General features: G+C 40.8%; 5 protein-coding genes across 5 annotated transcripts; 1 reads left to right on the forward strand and 4 right to left on the reverse strand.

Annotated features, from left to right (window-relative positions):
• Positions 1-711: 711 nt before the first annotated feature.
• Positions 712-1,759, reverse strand: LOC112350566 (subtilisin-like protease SBT5.3). Its single transcript, XM_024686947.1, has 3 exons — positions 1,651-1,759; positions 1,386-1,578; positions 712-1,331 (listed from the first exon to the last, which is right to left on the reverse strand). Exons 1-3 carry the CDS (start codon positions 1,705-1,707, stop codon positions 748-750), a joined length of 834 nt encoding a protein of 277 aa, XP_024542715.1. The 5' UTR covers positions 1,708-1,759; the 3' UTR covers positions 712-747.
• Positions 1,760-1,800: 41 nt separating this feature from the next.
• Positions 1,801-3,692, reverse strand: LOC9634541 (subtilisin-like protease SBT5.3). The gene is made up of 7 exons (XM_024686946.1): positions 3,494-3,692; positions 3,289-3,389; positions 3,037-3,200; positions 2,874-2,979; positions 2,288-2,786; positions 2,137-2,231; positions 1,801-2,077 (listed from the first exon to the last, which is right to left on the reverse strand). Exons 3-7 carry the CDS (start codon positions 3,059-3,061, stop codon positions 1,816-1,818), a joined length of 987 nt encoding a protein of 328 aa, XP_024542714.1. The 5' UTR covers positions 3,062-3,200; positions 3,289-3,389; positions 3,494-3,692; the 3' UTR covers positions 1,801-1,815.
• Positions 3,693-4,641: 949 nt separating this feature from the next.
• LOC9634542 (protein O-glucosyltransferase 1) lies at positions 4,642-6,202 on the reverse strand. Its single transcript, XM_002981876.2, has 2 exons — positions 5,487-6,202; positions 4,642-5,434 (listed from the first exon to the last, which is right to left on the reverse strand). The coding sequence occupies exons 1-2, from the start codon at positions 6,140-6,142 to the stop codon at positions 4,714-4,716; spliced, it is 1,377 nt and encodes a 458-aa protein (XP_002981922.2). The 5' UTR covers positions 6,143-6,202; the 3' UTR covers positions 4,642-4,713.
• Positions 6,042-8,541, reverse strand: LOC9634543 (pre-rRNA-processing protein esf1). Its single transcript, XM_024686972.1, has 8 exons — positions 8,049-8,541; positions 7,901-7,975; positions 7,642-7,850; positions 7,425-7,587; positions 7,245-7,373; positions 6,471-7,192; positions 6,199-6,417; positions 6,042-6,144 (listed from the first exon to the last, which is right to left on the reverse strand). Exons 1-7 carry the CDS (start codon positions 8,526-8,528, stop codon positions 6,264-6,266), a joined length of 1,932 nt encoding a protein of 643 aa, XP_024542740.1. The 5' UTR covers positions 8,529-8,541; the 3' UTR covers positions 6,042-6,144; positions 6,199-6,263.
• Positions 8,542-8,619: 78 nt separating this feature from the next.
• Positions 8,620-9,490, forward strand: LOC9634544 (50S ribosomal protein L10, chloroplastic). The gene has a single exon (XM_002981773.2). The coding sequence runs from the start codon at positions 8,642-8,644 to the stop codon at positions 9,326-9,328; it is 687 nt and encodes a 228-aa protein (XP_002981819.2). The 5' UTR covers positions 8,620-8,641; the 3' UTR covers positions 9,329-9,490.
• The last annotated feature ends 7,606 nt before the right edge of the window (positions 9,491-17,096 follow it).

Below are 17,096 nucleotides of genomic sequence, written 5' to 3' on the forward strand. Positions count from 1 at the left end.
TTTCATTTGGACTTATGATGTTTGTCATTTTTCACTTCATAATTTATAGTCCATTTTCACTCTACTATTGTATCCACTTGTCAATATTCTATAATCAAAGTTGGACTCTCATTCTTCCCCTCTACCCCTCTTTCGAAGGAAAACATATTTGAAGCATCAAGGTAAAAAAGAGGAAAAGAAAAAAATTAAGGAAGAAATAGTGTGGAAGAAAAAAATATGGAGAGAGAAACATCAAATAAAGAATTTTTAACAATTGTCAAAGCAAAAATGAGGAAATGAAAAGAAAAAAATATATTTAAAGTTCAAATACTAAGATATTTCAGCTAGCATAACGTAAACAAGAAATTCACACTACTTAACTGCCTCAACACTTGAAATGGGAAAATAAAAAAAAAAAAATCATACTTTGAAAGGAATAAAAATATTCTTTAGCAACAATAATAAAACAAATACTCTCAATCTATTAAGGATTGTTGAAAAAATAGCGGAGTAGTACCAATAGGATCACAACCAAAAACTCAATTTGAAAAGGATATAGTAACATAAAGGACAATATATCATTTATACCTTAAACAACACACTTATTAATCAATGATAGTATGGTATAACAAAAGAGAATGCAATGAAATTAAAATTAAAATAAATTGGATAGCTATAATCCTACATTTTGCAAAAAAACTAACACCAGGAATAAGAACAAAATCACAAAGCAAAGATAATTAAAAATAATTAGTAAAGGTCTTCTCTTTAAACCTCATAAACCAGATTCCCTTCCCCACTTGCAAGGCGACTCACCGCATTGACCACAATCGGGCTGCGAACAGTGTGTGTGTTGTCATACCACACATACTCACCATACACGTACTGTCTAGGCAGGAAATCATAGTTCACAACGAAGTTGAGCGTGAACGTCTTTTGCTCCCCCTTCTTGCTGAACGTCAAGCTTGTTGCATTGGCAGTAACACTGATCCCACTCGGTGGAGTTATACCAATCCTATACGTGCTTGGCGAATCACTGACACTGGTGAGAGTTCTCGTCACTGTTGCTTCTCTTGCCAGATTGGTGACCGTCACTGAGGGGTAGTTTAAGTTGTTGCCTCGGCCTCTGATGGAAGGACATGTCTCGGGTTTCCCAGTTATAAGTTCGACCTGTTTTGCAGACAAGCCAATGTTGCACAAGAAAGAAACGTAGTCCTGCTCCCCTGCGTCATAAACAAGCCCTGGATCTGCTGCTGCAACCGGGTTGATGTGTCCGGATCCATAGTTGAAGGGAGTAGCGATGTCATAGTCCCCGTCCAGAATTGGCTTCCCGGTGTGGTCTTGCGTGTAAGCTGTGGTGAAGGATGGGAATTGTATGAGAAATCTTGGCAGCTTTTAAGTCATACCTGTGGTCATGATCGCAGACTTGATCGCTGCCGCACTCCAACCCGGGTACATGGATTTGAGCAGTGTGCTTAATCCGGCAACGTGAGGACTGGCGATCGAAGTTCCACTGGCGAACTTATACTTGAGAGGTGGCTTATCAGCTGCTTCTGACCATGCGGCAAGGATGTCCACACCTGGAGCTGTTACGTCTGGCTGTTTTTCCACTCGCACAAACGCCGATACAATTAGTCAGTGTGAAACATATACAAATCGCATAACACAGACCTTGAGAATGTCTGGGACTTCAGGGTTGGGACCTTTACAAGAGAAGATTCCCATCATGGGCGATGGCTTCTGGTTAAGCACTGTTGTTGGCGTTTTAATCGTCGCAGTTGGATTCCTAAAAGAGAGAGAGACCTCGTGATCAATCAGCTATCGAGCAAAGCTCGCTTACCTGCTTGACTTGATGTAGGAAGAAATCGAATTTGCAGCTTTGTTTCCAACTTGAGTAGCAGGCATCGTGAATCTGAGTGACAGCAATCTCTCCTTGCCAACTGCGTTGTTTCCCACAATGAAGCCAATGGCACCAATAGCTTTCATTCCATCAGTGACATATTTGATAGGATCGCTGGATGGCTCTGGAGCGCCGCAAAAGATTATCTTTCCCCGTGCTTTGGCAGGATCCAGAGCTCCAGGGGAGCAGCCGGCAGCACTAGAAAAACATAGAAAATCCTGGTGTCAAAATAAAACAAAGAATACACACAAGCTTGCCTTGCGGGTGAAGTTGTAGGCTTCGCAGGTATGTCCCCTCCATACACCAGAGGATAGAAAGTATTGCCGAGATCGAAATTGGCGAGGCTGGATCCCTGGACATGAAAGTTAGATGGAACGAGAAAATCAGCTATGAGAGAAGAGAACTTACCTGGTATACTGAACCATCTCCCAGGACGACGTTGCACGGGAGGCGTCGATCGGTCGTGCTCGCAGCGACGGTCATCACCCACGGCGCAGTGTTCTGGACAACACACCCGGCGTCACCATTCATAGCAGCCGCGACCACCACGATCCCCCTCTGCGTGGCATGGAAGCCACCGATGGAGGCAACGTCAGACCAGTAGGAACCTTTTCTGTTTCCCACCGAGAAGTTGATCACGTCCACACCATCGCCAATTGCATCGTCCCATCCCTTGAGAACATTGGCGGCCGAGCATGTTCTTTCGTCCCAGCAGATCTTGTACACGGCAATTCGAGCCTGGGGCGCGACGCCCTTTGCGATGCCTCGCGCAAGCCCTAGTTCGTTGACGCCGGCGACAGGAGCTCCTGCGGCTATGGAGGAGACGTGAGATCCATGCCCAGTTGTATCGCGAGGAGTCGGGGCGGCGATTCCAGATTTTCCGTAATAGCGCGCGCCAATCACTTTCCTGCAAGCGCCTCCATCGAGATCCAGCAATACAAGAGAAGATCGATCGAATTGATGGAACGCAAGAAGAGATCTAAATCCACGCTACCTGTTGCATTGGAAGGAGGCGCTTGAGGCACAGCTGCCTCGCCACTTCGCAGGAAGGGAAGCCGGCAGCCCGGCGTCGCTGAAGCTCGCCGACTCTGGCCAGACCCCTATAGGAGAAAGCGCGAAAGATTTAAAGCTATGAAAGATTCGAATCTGGCATATACCCGAGTCCAGTACTCCAATTATCATGTTTTCACCCTTCGTCTTCTTCCACAGCGAGTTTGCTGCGGCGTTTCCGAATGCGTCCTCAGGCCTATGAAGTTCATTGAACGGGTTGTTTGGAGGGACATTGTGTAGTCCTCAAACACAGAAACCACACCTGGCATCTCTGTAAAGAAAACGAATGTGTGAAATCTTGGAATTTATATAGATCTTGCGAAACAGCAGAAAAGAATGGAGATAGTGGTGGAATTTACGTTGTAGCATAAACGCTTGGCTTGGGAGCATCTCTGCGGCAAAGCCATTGATCGCTTGGGTGTAGCTGTGGACAATAGTTTCCATGGCTGATTCCACACTTCTGCCAGGCACAAGAATAAGAAAAGTCTGAAAAAGCAAAAAGGAACAAAAAAACATATGAATGTCATATGTTGGGCATTTGGATGAGTTGCGCCTGATATTCACCTGTTGGACACAGATGCGAGCATTTGTGCATGGCGGCTAGACAGCAAATGGCTATGATGCTGGTCAGCAGCGCCCATGTACACAATGTACACCTTTGGAACTTCCTGATCATCAGAACATTGAGTTGCATTGCATGAAAAGAAGAGTGCCAAGAGCAAGGAGGAGATAAGGAGGCTGTAGCTACTGCATGAATGGGATGATTCCATTGTGCTGTGGCAATGGTGGAGGAGTTTGGAACGCAAGGTTTTATAGCATGGAAAAGAGGGTCGGACATGGTGGACCACAGTGACAATGCCCACCTCAACTGAATTGAAATTCTGGGCTTGCACAGTTATTGTTTACGGAGAGATTTCACCAGCTAGATTTGTCTTTTTGGAAAAGGTGGTCATACGTCGTGTTCTTATTGATCTGTTTATAGCTACAGCAGAGCTGAGGACTGCCACCGAGCTTCCACGAGATGATCAAGCAGAATCTCTGGCCAGACGCCATCACTTTCTCAAATATTTTCACCTTTAACAAGAGTTTAGACACCTGCTTACGATTTGACTGGAAAGCTTGGTTTGATACTAATCTATGTAAGTGAAAAAGCTTCAACCTTAATGGGCTGTGGCTCACCCATTAACTTGATCTAACCGTTGGCAGCCGTCGGATTGAGTCAGGTTCTCTAGGAGAACATGGCTAATAACTGCCAGGTTCTTTAGAACCCAATTGCCAGCTGCCAGGTTCTAGAGAACCAAGCTACCAACTGTCAATTCTGGAAAACTCTCATCCTCAAATAACATTCTTCCACGTGTCCATTAATGGTTTTGCCACAGCCCGTTAAGGTTGTTCCTAGGCACAAGCTCGCTCATTCTCTCCAAAATGCGCTCACCGGGCTAACACCCGACTCGCCCGTTCTGGGCGGGAACGTGCTCGCCCTACCCGGGAACTGCCTCATACGCACTTGTTTAATGCAAATTCGTGCCATATAGTAAGTGCTGTGTAATATAAGATTTTTGGCAGATGCAAAACCATTGCGCTCCTCGGCTCGCTCCCACTGCCGCACTTGGCGTATTCGCGATCGGGAGCAAGGAGCTGTGTGATATTATCGTGGAATCGAAGCCTTGTCTTGCTCGATCTTGTCAGGCGTGGTCGATGTCTTTACGACCTTTCAAGTGAGAAGTGATATAGTCTTCATTATCATCAAGTTTTCTTAAAGCCAAGATCATGATAGAGATTTTTTAGATAGTTTGTACGCTGCTAGAACACAAACCGGATGCCTTCGTAGCAATAGCTTCTATAGCAGTGCGCTCCAGCGTCTCTAAATCCCGAGGATGGGCCAAACACTTGACCAGAGCCGGATGAACTACGTGAGCTTCTCTCGGTACCGGGGGCTTGAACTTCTGGAGCTTCCCATACTCTTGGATCAAGTGAAGCATATAGCCATATACTTGATCCAGATTGAGAGCTTCCACTAGAAACCTCTGTCCCCGAGTAGCGATTGCCTGTGCCTCTCCAGGATGCGACTCCCCCCACTGCCTCGCGTTGGAGATCGATTGACAGAGGTTCCCTTCCCGACTTATAGGAACGTAGTGAACTCCAGCTTTCAGATCCCGAGTGAAGAACTCGTAGTAGTCCGAATCGATTGCTAGAACAGTGGAGCCACAGCCCATGATGTACTTGTAGCTCGCAGACCACGCGTACCCTTCGGCATAGAGTTTGTATCTGGAGTGGCAATGGCTTTCCAGCTTCCAGTTTTGCAAGTCGCTTTGATCTCGCCAGTTCTGTCCATGGACGAGCAGCGTCTTATCACCAGTGCTGTTGCAAGCTATGAGTCTCTGCCGGATTTGCGAAGTTCTCGGATCTCCCCTCCACTGCACACTGGAGTCTCGATCTTTCCATTCCGCTTGCCGCGTGATTCTCTTGAGTTGGCTCCTCCAAGGCAGGATCTTGTTCTCCGGCCTGCAAGGTCAAAAGCGTTAGCAGTGTTTCAAGCTTAGATCGTCAAGCTTACCATCCCCAAAACGACCAGTCTGGAAATGGGATATCGAAGTGGTTCTTCGTGCTGCAGTAGCCAAACAAAGGTGGCGGAGCTTCATCGAAGGCAGACTTGGTGATCTGAGGCCGGTCTTGGCAATTGAAGAAGATATCCACGTCTGGAATCTGGCCGGGAAATCTCTGTAGCAGCTGCATGATCCCCACGATCGTAAACATCATCCTCGTCTGGAAGCACCTGTAGTAAAGCTCTACGTACAATCGCCCATCCCGGACGATCGCCCTGAAAGCCGAGTGCTTCCGTGCAGTCTCCAAGTCATGCTCTTGGATCCCTTTCTCTTTCCACGGTGCGAGATCCTCGAAAACCCTGCTGTAGTAAGCAGGACACCTCTTGGACTGCAGAGGGAGCGATGAATTCCCGGCTTGGAAGGGAATTGGATCGATTATCAGATTGTTCTCGAGTCGCTGGCACCTGCTCAAGGTCGGGAGTCTGCCCAGCCTGTGGAAAAAGCCGGGATCCTTGCACCTTTGCCATGGAGGAGGGTGAAGATTGTCACCCGTGAAGCTCTTCACTTGGAACCCGTTGTATATCGAGAGGATGATCAAGCCGGGCACCAACCATATCAACCGTGTTATCAATCTCTTGCGCTCTCGAAGAAAACGCTTTAGTCCCATATCTGGAAGAGAAACAATTTTTAACCGAAAGGATCGAGCCTAATCGGGACATTCACCTTTTGTTCTCCCTTACTTTTGCCTTTATTTTTGGAAGAATTTCACCCGGTTTAGCTGCTTGTAGCTACGTAGCCGCGGCTTTTCTCTTCAAAGATCTCACGAGTGACGACAGCTCCAGCTTCTCTTTTCTCTCCCGAGGTTTTGGCTCGTCTCCAGGAGCCTGTCCTTGGAATCGCTTTTGCTGCATCTCGGCAATAGCGCGAAGCTTTGTGGCAGACCTGTTGGAACGAGGAAACATTAGCACAAAGAAAGAGAAAACAAGCGCACTTGCCTCTTGAACTGAGGATCTGTAGGATCGATGGCAAAGTGGTGCGAGTTGAATAGTGCTGAAAACCTGGGATCGTTGAAGTCTGTCTTGGCTAGCAGCTCTTCATTCTTTGCATCCGATTCCTTGGCTTTGGCTTTGGACCTCTTCTTCCCTTTCTTTAGATTGTAGCCTTTCACGCCACCTTTCCCACCGTTTTCGTCCAGAAGCAGAAGTTCTAGCTCTGCCTTGCGCCGTTCGTCCTCCTTCTTTTTCAGCTCCCTTTCTTCTCTATTTTTCTTCCTTTCGTCTTTGTCCACTTTCCTCGGTACTATTTTCTCGTCCTCGGATTCGGAGGCATCATCAGCCTCGCGCTCTGGATCCGATTCGAAAAATGGATCATTAAATCCATCTTCATCAGCAGCAATCGCGGTTTTCTCCTCTGTTTCGTCGTGTTTCTCTTTCTTCTTCCTGTCCACCCCTTTCTCCTTTTTCCTTCTCAGTTGTGCCTCCCAGACGGTCTCTTCCTTCTCGTCTCTGTTCTTCTTGTTGCGTTCAAGGTACTTCTTGTTCAGTTCCTCAAGGCCACTTGGGAAAGTTATTTCCATGTCCACGTCCTTTTTTTTCTTGGAATCCGGTGCCTCATCTGGGTTATCGAGAAGCAAAGATCTGAACTTTTCCCTTCTACTCTCGTCGTCTTCGTCTTCATCTTCAGAAGCTAGATAGGCCTTGAAATCCATCTCTTTGAGCTGCAGGAACCAACTCTTGTTAAATCGAAATGCTTGGTACAATTAGACAAACCTCATCGGGATCAAATTTCTTTCGCAAGCTTTTTGCGCGGACCGGTTCATCATCGTCCCAGGTGAGCTTTACGTTGCTTAGCTGCAGAGCTGCCGTTTGGAAATCTGGAGCTTCGTACCCTTCTTCAATCTGGCACAGAAGACGTCACAATGTTTTTGTAAGAAAACAATACTATGGTACCTGAGACGCAACATCTCGTGGTTCAACTGTGAACTCCCTGTCATCCGGAACGAACTGCAAATCCAGAATATTTGATGTTCGCTCAAACTCGATCCCGTCACAAGCGGTGTACAAAGCTGATGCCGTGCTAACAGAGTCGCAAGTCACCACCGCGAAGTAATATCTGCATCCACACCAACCAATCAGCCAACCGACAAAGAAAAAAAAATTCGCAAACCTGAGCTTTGATTTCTCGTATGCTCTCAGCTTCTCCATGTCGAGCTCATCTTCCTGGTCGTCATCCTGTTTTGAGTTGAAAAGTGCTGGACCATGAACCTCCTCCTTTTTCATTTGCTCCAGACCAAACTGAGATGGATAGACAGCAACCGACGCTATACTACCACCTTTTGGAAGGAAGGAATTGAATACCATCAACAAATCTAAAGCCTGTACAAGAACAACACAATCAGGGAGTGAGATTCAAAGAAAAGATATACCTTGATACAGCTCCAGTCCATGTTTACCACTGCCAATCTTCTCGTCTCTTTGTCAGTAGTGGCAACTTTCTCCTCCTTGAATGGAAAAGGAAAGAAGTAAAACGAAGTAATCAACACGAATGCTCAGTAGTAGGATGATCGAACATACCTCTTCTTCTTCCTCTTCTTCTTCTCCAGAATCATCAGCATCCGAGCTCGATGATTCCGACGACGATGACTCGCTAGCTCCATCATCATCAGAATCGGATGCTTCCTTCAAGGCTGCATTCTTCTCAACTCCTCCATCTTCTTCCACATCGACGCTTCCCTCTTTATCCTTGAGACCCTCCTCGGGAGCCGGCGTAGCAGCAGCAGCATCGTCGATTCTATAATATCGCTCAAGCGTGTGCTTCTTCTTCTCCTTCTTTTTCACAGGCCTACCTCGCTTGTCTAGGCTGAAAGGATCGACAAATGCCTTGTCCGTGAACATCCGCTGGAAGCGAGGATCCAGCGGCAGCCGGAGTCGCGATTTCGGCAGCTTCTGGAAGCGCGGATCCGAATGCAAGCCTGCGAATCGAGGATCATCGATGACCGGCGCCTCATCCTTGCGCCTCCGCTTGGCATCGCCCCCGCGATCCTTGCTCTTCATTCTCTCCGCTGCCAAAAACCCTAATTCTCAAAGCCCAAATCCTAGAAGTCGCGGGTTCGATTCCTGGTCCAAGAGGCTAAGAACCCTAAAAACAGGGATCTTATCAAAATTCCATGGCGATGGCTACTCTCGCGGCATCGATCGCCAATGCTGGTACCCTTGGCGCCTCCGCCTCGGAGATATGGAGCCCCTGCTGCTCGCGGAAGCGGATCCAGGCGGCGCCAATGCGGCGGGGATCGCTGCTGCGCGTGGAGATGGCGATCAGCCGCAGGAAGAAGGAGGAGACGGTCGAGAAGGTAAAGCAGCAGCTAGAGACGAGCTACCTGGTGGCCGGAGTGAAATACAAGGGCCTCACGGTCCAGCAGATGCAAAATCTCCGGAGGAGCCTCCCGGAATCGACCAAGCTCATCGTCGCCAAGAACACTCTGGTGGGCAAGGCGATCGAAGGGACAAAGTGGGAGGCTCTCAAGCCTTGCCTCAAAGGCATGAATGCGTGGCTCTTCGTCCACACGGAGGAGATCCCGTCGGCCTTGAAGCCATACCGCGCGTTCCAAAAGGAGCTCAAGCTGGAAGACAATGATTTCACTGGAGCGGTGTTTGAAGGGAAGTTCTACGCGCCCGAGGAGTTCAAGCAGCTGGAGACGATGCCCACTCGAGCGGATGTTTATGCGAAGTTGCTGGGCGTTCTCAAATCGCCATCTTCCAAAGTTGTGGGAGTTCTCCAAGCTCCGGCCAGGAAGCTACTGCTCACGCTCAAGGCCTATGTCCAAAAGCTAGAAGAGGAAGAATCAAAGTCGTGAGTCCTCAAGAGAGAAACCATCTATGGCTTTGTTATTCACCTCCTCTGGAAGCTTAGTGCTTTGGATTTTGATGATAAAAATGTCTAATGCAAATTCTTTGTTGTCATAGGCTTCACTTCAAGTTTTAAACTTATAAGTTTTATAATAATAAATTTAAATGAATATATTTAACTAGCATTTGCCCAGGATTAGCAAATACTATTTTGAATATTATAGTTATAATACAAGTTTTTCAAGGCCATTTTATTTGTTCATTAGATTTATATTAAGAATTTCTTTTAGTGCATAGAGGATTTAATATAAAACCTCCTTATCAACTGTGTTGATGGTGAAAGTAAAAAGACTCAAAGGGAATAAATGTCCTTGGAGTGATGTGTTCTATACTTTAATGTTTATTCCTGCTGATGATGAACATTTTAATAAAGCCATATAAAGTTGGCCATGGGTGAAAATTAGATGTGGCAAATGTTTGACCTTGACACTTGGAGATTGTAAGGCAATATCCTAAATGTATTGGAAATTGTCGTTTGGACATTTTAAATGGAATTTCTATATCTGAAGGTGTGAGTGTGATTTGAGCGATGAAAGCTTATGTACCTTTGAATTGGCATAATACAATTTCACAGTCTAGAACTGTTTGGTAAAGCATGTTTAAGTATGAAGCATGTACCATTACATAGTCCATTCTTTAATAGAATAGAGATAACACCTTCTTTAAGCAAGAGTTTATATGGTGGAAGACTAGAAAGAGTAATAGAATTTAGGAATTCAATTGAAAAATCTTCTAGGTGTTCAATATCAATAAAGTCAACACTTTCAATAAATATATCTATCACAAGGTAAGAAAAAAACTATATCATTATTAATGGGAAAAGTATCATCATTAAGTGGGGTAAATATAACTCTATTAGATGCAATGTAAAGGTCTAAAATATTTTGTAGAGATGGGAAAACAAAATTAATAACAAAAGACATTTTACCTATGTATATGGTAATATAATAGATTCTAAAGGCAAATTTGGTAAATTCATATAATTATTACTATTTCTAATTTGAAGAAGTCAATCAGCCCATAAATAGTTGTTTTCAATTAGTCTCATATTACTTTTTAGTGGAAGTGTTCTAAAAAATTTCCATAACTTATTTATTTTACTAAATTTGAAATAATTTGTGCTCAATGATCATGTGGAATAACTAGTAATGTTTGTCTAAAGTCATGAATGCTAAATTAATGGCAAAAAATGCATATGTGTGAACCATACTAATTTCATCCCATATTAATATATGTGCATTCTTAATTTTCTAGCTTACTTCACTATTAGTTGTAATAGCTAAAATAGAAGTTTTATTTATTGGAGCAGGAATTTTAAAAGTTATATGCGATGTCCAACTATTATGCAATAGAGTGCTTGCAATACTTGTCTAGGCCATACTAATTACATTTTTGTTTAGAAGTTCAAACGTATATATAAATTTTAAGGAGAAAAGTTTTACTAGTACCATTGAAATTATTGATGAAAATATATCAATTTTGTTTGGTTGGGTTGTTAATCATGCTGAAGATATCATTATATATAATTTGTTGTTCATTATTAAACTGAAGTAAATTTTGTTCTATAAAATGAATGAACTATGTCAAATTAATATGATTATTTGTATCAAAATTTATATAAGATAAGGCAATTCATAGTCTTGATTGGATTTTCTATATAGATTGAATTTGCTATTTATATTATGTAAAGCATGCTCATAACAAAGTAATGATCTGTTAGCACAAAATCTTTAGAAAAAATTTTTTTGAATTTTTTCGATAAGGAATAAGGATTTTTTGGACTACAAAAGATACATAAAAAAAAACAAATAGTTATCTTAATTATGGTGGCATTTTGAAAGAGCAAGCATCTTCTAAACATTTTTTCCATTTTGTATCATTTGCTAGAAGTCCTATAGCAGATGTAGTAAGTTGAAATATTTCAAAATAAATATTATGAACTGTTTTTATATAGTTAAAAAAAGTAGCCCTTTTTGTGTAACATAAATGATAAAATTTAGTATTATATAGGGAAACAGAATACATTCATGAGATAATATTTTGTTGATATCTAATCTACCAATGATGGGTGTGTTTATTATATATATAATGTAAAGGAATTTTAGGATACATATATTGCCTTGCATTTGGATCATGTGTATTTAATTCAAACCATTTTGTTAACATAATACCATTTTGAGTAGCTCTTTGAAGTTCAATTAGCTCATTATCTTTGATGAAATAGATATTATAAAATTTTTCTAGATGAATAAGAAGATGGATTATTGTTGTTGAGTGGCCATGCATTTTAAATTGAAAAAATCTCTATATAAGTTTTGGAGCAGAAATATAATGGGTATTTAAAAAACTTGAAATTTTATCCCAATTTAACCTATTATCATATTGTTGAGTTGTTGAATAGATTTCAATAGTCTTTGTAAATATATTGAAATAGATATTTAATACCTTTTATAGCTTCATATTTTTTATAAAGGTACTTGTTATAAGGTATAACCCAATGATTATCCATATGACAACCATTTAAAAATTGTACGTCCGTTGTTTGGTCTATAATAATCTAGATATCCATTAATAGAAAATGTTGTTTCATAATTTTTTTTTTTTTGGAAAACCTACCATTTTCTATACAAAGACTATTAGGATAAAAAAGTCCATATGGTCTATACATCATATGTGATATAACTATTTCAAAGAGTTCAAGCTCGTCATAATGATCCAGTAATTTAGCCATAATATATTGATTAATTACATCATGGTCTCTAATTTTGTTTTTATGGGCTAGAATTCCTAGAAAATGACAATGTAGGAGACTTCTTTTTTGGAACTCAATTACATATATATATGCTATACATTTTCTAGATACATGTCTTTTTGTTATATCTTTAAAAAATTCTTTAAGTTTAATATAAACAAAATCAGGAGGGTCTTATTTGGATGTAAGTTTTCTATAATTCCTAGGGTTGCAAGTGAAAGTAATGAAAATATCTAGTTTTAAGTAATGAACAATAATTGTTATTGCATCTTGATAATTTTGTTGCATTGCTCTAGGGCAATTACCAAAACTTGAAGGTAGTATAACAATTTTACCAGGGTTCATATTTTCATTTGAAGCATGATTTGCAATATAATCTATAAAATCAGTATACATTTCTACTCGTAATTGCTTTTGGTGGGTACAATAGTAATATCAGTTAATACTCTCAATTGAAATCCATGGTAGTCTTGCAAAGCAATGCCTTGCCATGAATGTGCAAGAGGAGCTGGACATCACTGTCTGTGATCCCTGCATTCTCTACGGCTGCCATGGAGAAGCCATAGCCTCGACAAAGAGCATACCTTAACACATGCTTGGAGAGGTCACCATGCTTCATAGAAGAACTAGTGCTTCCTCTTTATTTTAGGGTTCTTGAGGATGGGTGAGGTAAGACACTGGCAATACAGTTTGACGACGCAAGCACCACCGTGGGGTTTTCGCAAATCTCTTCTCCATCTTCATATGCTTCAGTCTCGTTGCTGGATTGAGTGACAAGATTGACAACTGCTGTGAGGAAGGCATTGTTTTGGATCAAGACAAGGGTTTGGCATCATCTTTCGGTAGAGAGCCGCACAATCTTGATCATGATGAGCAGCAGCAGCAGATTATCCTTCCATCGATGTCACAGTTGTCGTTGCTCATCTCACAAAAGCTCCAATCCGTGCTACATTCCGCACTACCTACAGTAGCTTGGCTTCTCCTCTAAAGGTAATGTGGTCAATCCATTGCTACTGCTCACGATTTCCATGCCTTGGATCAGCTCAGCACTTGGAGAGATGGAATTTCATTGCTTACACTGTACTGCAAGAGCTCCACTGTGATTGGCCACTGCTTATTGGTAAGAAGAGAATCATTTAATTTTCATAGCCAAGCTTTCTTACTGTCACTCTATGGCAGCACTGGAGATTCTTGAGCTATGTGACTGATCTAACATTGCTACCACTGTAGCTAGGGCAGCAACAAATCTCGATGCCTCGTGATGCTATAGAAATCCCGATTGACCAAGAGGGCTAGATCCAATATGTATTTGGCACATCATAATTTTTTTGCAAGCTATAGTTTTCTAGCTTTGTACTTGAAACTTTCAAATTGTGCCTCACCTTCATCATCTTCTTAGAACTATAAGAAATACCAATCATTTTGATAAAAATTTCCATACTAACAATTTTGATAAACACCTTGAGCTACTTTAAATTACTTTAGATCAAAATGAAATATATACACATCAAACAATATCCATTACACCATCTCCACCTTCACAAACCATACTAGCAAGTCATGCTATTTACAAAGATTCACAAATTTCAACTTTTGAAATTGGTTTTTTATCATTTACTTGTGTTTTTTGTAATGCATCACATTTTAAAGATGAGAACATTACTATGTGTTGTTAACATGGTTAAGTGATATTGCCATCTATATTACCTTTGCCAAATACTTTACTTATGCTTTACAAGCAAAACAAAAACTCTAATTTCAGAATTAATATTAGACACTATAATAGTGCCCTTGCATTTGCATCAATGGCTGCTAACATTGACACTTTAAGGGGTAATAATGCTTATTGCTTTAGAATTCATTGACAAATTTACCATAGTGTCATGTTATCACATTCTTTTGGTGATCAAAGTCCATCTTATAGGCAACTTTATATGCTAGATACATAAGAAGCCACAGATAAAAGGCATCAAAACCCATTTAATACAAGTTGCGAGTGAAATTTATTATTACATCTTGATACACTCTTTCATCATATTAATCCATATACACAAGCTTATAGAATGATGTATGAAATGAAATAAAAAGAACTTCATGAAGTAGCTGTTACAAGCCATCTTTTACGTGGCATTTATATGTTACTAAAGAATGAAGGAATCAATCATCAACACTATAATATACCATAAACAAATGATGTTACTATTGTTTTTGTTAGTGAGAATGGAGAACCCCCACATGGATATGAAATTTGTATATATCCTATGGCAAATATTTTAGAAAAATTTCAACACTTGATATTTATTGTAATCTTATGGTTTATCCTTTGATATTTCCTTTTGGTGATAAAGAATGGCATACAAATATTTTGAAATACACAATGATATCAAACTACATTACTTCTATATTATACATATTGCTTATTTAAAAGAGACACACTACAATTAGGTTTTGACCAAATCTTACATGCTAGCAAGCTTACTCAACATTACATTATTGATGCCTATGTCAAGGTTCCCCCTCTAGTCGCCAAGAGATCTCTGGCAACAAAGGTTTCCTTGCAATATGTGCTAGATTTTTGAGAGGATCAAGCACTCCAGCAGCAACAATAGCATGCGCATAGGTGAAGGGAAAATCTGAGGAGTCAAAAGGAATGGATTTGGCTATTCTTTTGGGAAGTTTCAAGCTGAAGTCAATTTGTCTACTCAAGAAATCAATTGAAACCTTGGGCAAGGAGATGAGGAAGTAATAGGAGCTCATCACATATTGCAGCTCCAAGCTTATTCCACTTCCATATTTGCTATTGGCACCAGGCTGAGGTACTGCTTACAAAGCACTCAGTTCAAGCAATAGTGATGATAATAGTGATGACGAAGAAATGAGCGACAAAGCTCCCAATCTTGAGGTCAGCAATTTGTAGGTGAGATAAATGTTTGTTCTTTGGCCTGGTCAGCATGATAGCACATGGGGGATCTTATACTTTCACCGAGTTTGGGACTTTACCAAAAGCAGCTATGCTTTTCTGGGGTTACAAACCAAGCAACCCTCCAAGTTGTTTCTCACGGGATGGAAGGATTAACTTTGGATTGGAGTTCAGCACACCATAGAAAGCTCGTATCGTGCTTTGAACTGATTGATCGAACTTTTTTTTGCTAAGCCTTGCTTTTCTTTCATCTAAACAACTGAATCATCTTTCTTTGTTGCTTTTACATAAACTTGATGATCAATGGTGTCCGAAGGTGGATTCCTTTGAGCTTGTAGTTTGCTCTTTTGATGGAACGGTCAATCTATGTGAGTTTCTGCTAGTACTTTTAAACCAGTGGTGAAAGTCCATGACACGGATGCTAATGTGATCTCTTGGAATAGGCATGTGGTTCTCAAGAACAAAAACTTCACTGTCAAGTTCCCCAAATTCCCAATTTCAAACAGCAACTCACCATTGGTGGTGATGATGGCATCATCCATGTTTGGCATTTAGACTCTCTCTTGTGCTAAAATTCTATACTTCCTCGATATCTAAATTTTGCAAGATTGTCATCTTATTTACAGTACTATTTACCATTCTGTAGCAATAACTTCCTGGTCTTCTCATGAAAGTTCCATATTGGTAGCAACATCGGTTGACCACCAGTTTTTGTAGCGTTTGTCTCTCTTTTCTTGGTTTAGCTTACATTCTACCATTGTTATGAGCAGCGTGTGGGATTTGGAAGCTTTCCCAAAAGTTTTTAGATCAATTTTTTAATATTCCAAAAAGAGGTAAATCTATCTTTTTTCTTCAAGGACAAAGAAACTTAAAAGTTCCACGAAATATACTATTTGATATTTTCTCTTTACCTTTTGCTCTTTCCCAAGATTTTTTTATTTTTTGGTCTGAACTACCTTCTAGTATTTCTTCTTCATCTGCAGTGTTTCCTTTTTATAGCATGTCAATCATTTATAACTCTCATGATTCTCATTCTCAGTCTGATGTTAAGTTGAGTGTTTTATGTCCTCCTTATACTAATCTGGATATTGAGTATGTGTATGAAGTTGAGAATTTTATTTTTATTTCATTAACAAAGTCTTTAATGAGTTCTAGTATTAAGTATTTCTTGTTCTAATGGTTGAGTTACTTTGGCCAGAGTTTTGGGTTGAGTGTATATCCCCATTTGTTAGTGCTATGAAGAACCTTTGCTTTACTATTGCTGCTGAGGAGTTTATGTATTCCCTTAAGAGTGTGGATGTTATTATTGATTTTCCCATTTTAAATTTTGAATTGTGTGTTGAAGAAGTTGAGTGGTGTGAATCTTTTGCTTATATTGTGGTGGTCAAAGTGTTTTATGATGGAAAATCCCCTATTTTCTAAACTTTTGAGCATATGTCCTTCTTTTGATTTCCCTATTTTTTCATTGCCAACTGCTACAAATTCCTCTTCCAATGCTTTATTATCCACTTTTTCCTCTTCCACACTATTTCTTCATTAATTTTTCTCACTTTCTCTTATGTGCCCTGACACTTCAAACATTTTTGGAGGGGGTAGAGGAGATGGATGGGAGCCTAGTTGCAATGGTGGGACGAGGGAATACAATAGTGAAACAAGGACAAATAACATAAATTGTGGAGTGAGGATGAGTATAGCAAGTCCAAATGGAACATCTAACTTTGATGTATTGAGGCTAAACGAATGTGATAGTGGAGTGAAACTAAATATAAATGGCAAAGTGAAGACAAGTGTAGTGAGTTCAAACAAACTTAATGCTTCATAACTTTTTTCTTTCAACAAAGGGATAAAGAGGATGTGGAGGACAAATGGAGTGAGTCTAATCTCCCATATACAATGCTATACAAAGACAAAAGGGCAAATTTTACTTATGGTCATGAATTCAAGTTAACAGTGGTTTTGAAGGATTATTGGCAGGTAGATTTAAACGTTATGATGTATCATTTGTTGCAATGGCATTTCATGGATTATAGTGGTTCTTGAAATC

This window comes from Selaginella moellendorffii, unplaced genomic scaffold, assembly GCF_000143415.4.
Source record: "Selaginella moellendorffii unplaced genomic scaffold, v1.0 SELMOscaffold_51, whole genome shotgun sequence".
NCBI lineage: Eukaryota > Viridiplantae > Streptophyta > Lycopodiopsida > Selaginellales > Selaginellaceae > Selaginella > Selaginella moellendorffii.

What these genes read in the sequence shown, in the direction of transcription:
- LOC112350566 (XM_024686947.1), bottom strand. Translation starts at nt 1,707, where the DNA reads ATGATGGGAATCTTCTCTTGTAAAGGTCCCAACCCTGAAGTCCCAGAC. An exon ending in AAGTCCCAGACATTCTCAAG is followed by an intron (nt 1,579 to 1,650) that starts GTCTGTGTTATG and finishes GTGGAAAAACAG; the next exon opens with CCAGACGTAACAGCTCCAGG. An exon ending in GTCTGCGATCATGACCACAG is followed by an intron (nt 1,332 to 1,385) that starts GTATGACTTAAA and finishes CCTTCACCACAG; the next exon opens with CTTACACGCAAGACCACACC.
- LOC9634541 (XM_024686946.1), bottom strand. Translation starts at nt 3,061, where the DNA reads ATGATAATTGGAGTACTGGACTCGG. An exon ending in AATTGGAGTACTGGACTCGG is followed by an intron (nt 2,980 to 3,036) that starts GTATATGCCAGA and finishes TTTCTCCTATAG; the next exon opens with GGGTCTGGCCAGAGTCGGCG. An exon ending in CCTACAACTTCACCCGCAAG is followed by an intron (nt 2,078 to 2,136) that starts GCAAGCTTGTGT and finishes ATGTTTTTCTAG; the next exon opens with TGCTGCCGGCTGCTCCCCTG.
- LOC9634542 (XM_002981876.2), bottom strand. Translation starts at nt 6,142, where the DNA reads ATGGGACTAAAGCGTTTTCTTCGAGAGCGCAAGAGATTGATAACACGG. An exon ending in GACTGGTCGTTTTGGGGATG is followed by an intron (nt 5,435 to 5,486) that starts GTAAGCTTGACG and finishes TTGACCTTGCAG; the next exon opens with GCCGGAGAACAAGATCCTGC.
- LOC9634543 (XM_024686972.1), bottom strand. Translation starts at nt 8,528, where the DNA reads ATGAAGAGCAAGGATCGCGGGGGCGATGCCAAGCGGAGGCGCAAGGAT. An exon ending in AAGAAGAGGAAGAAGAAGAG is followed by an intron (nt 7,976 to 8,048) that starts GTATGTTCGATC and finishes TTTCCATTCAAG; the next exon opens with GAGGAGAAAGTTGCCACTAC. An exon ending in TACGAGAAATCAAAGCTCAG is followed by an intron (nt 7,588 to 7,641) that starts GTTTGCGAATTT and finishes GTGTGGATGCAG; the next exon opens with ATATTACTTCGCGGTGGTGA.
- LOC9634544 (XM_002981773.2), top strand. Translation starts at nt 8,642, where the DNA reads ATGGCGATGGCTACTCTCGCGGCATCGATCGCCAATGCTGGTACCCTT.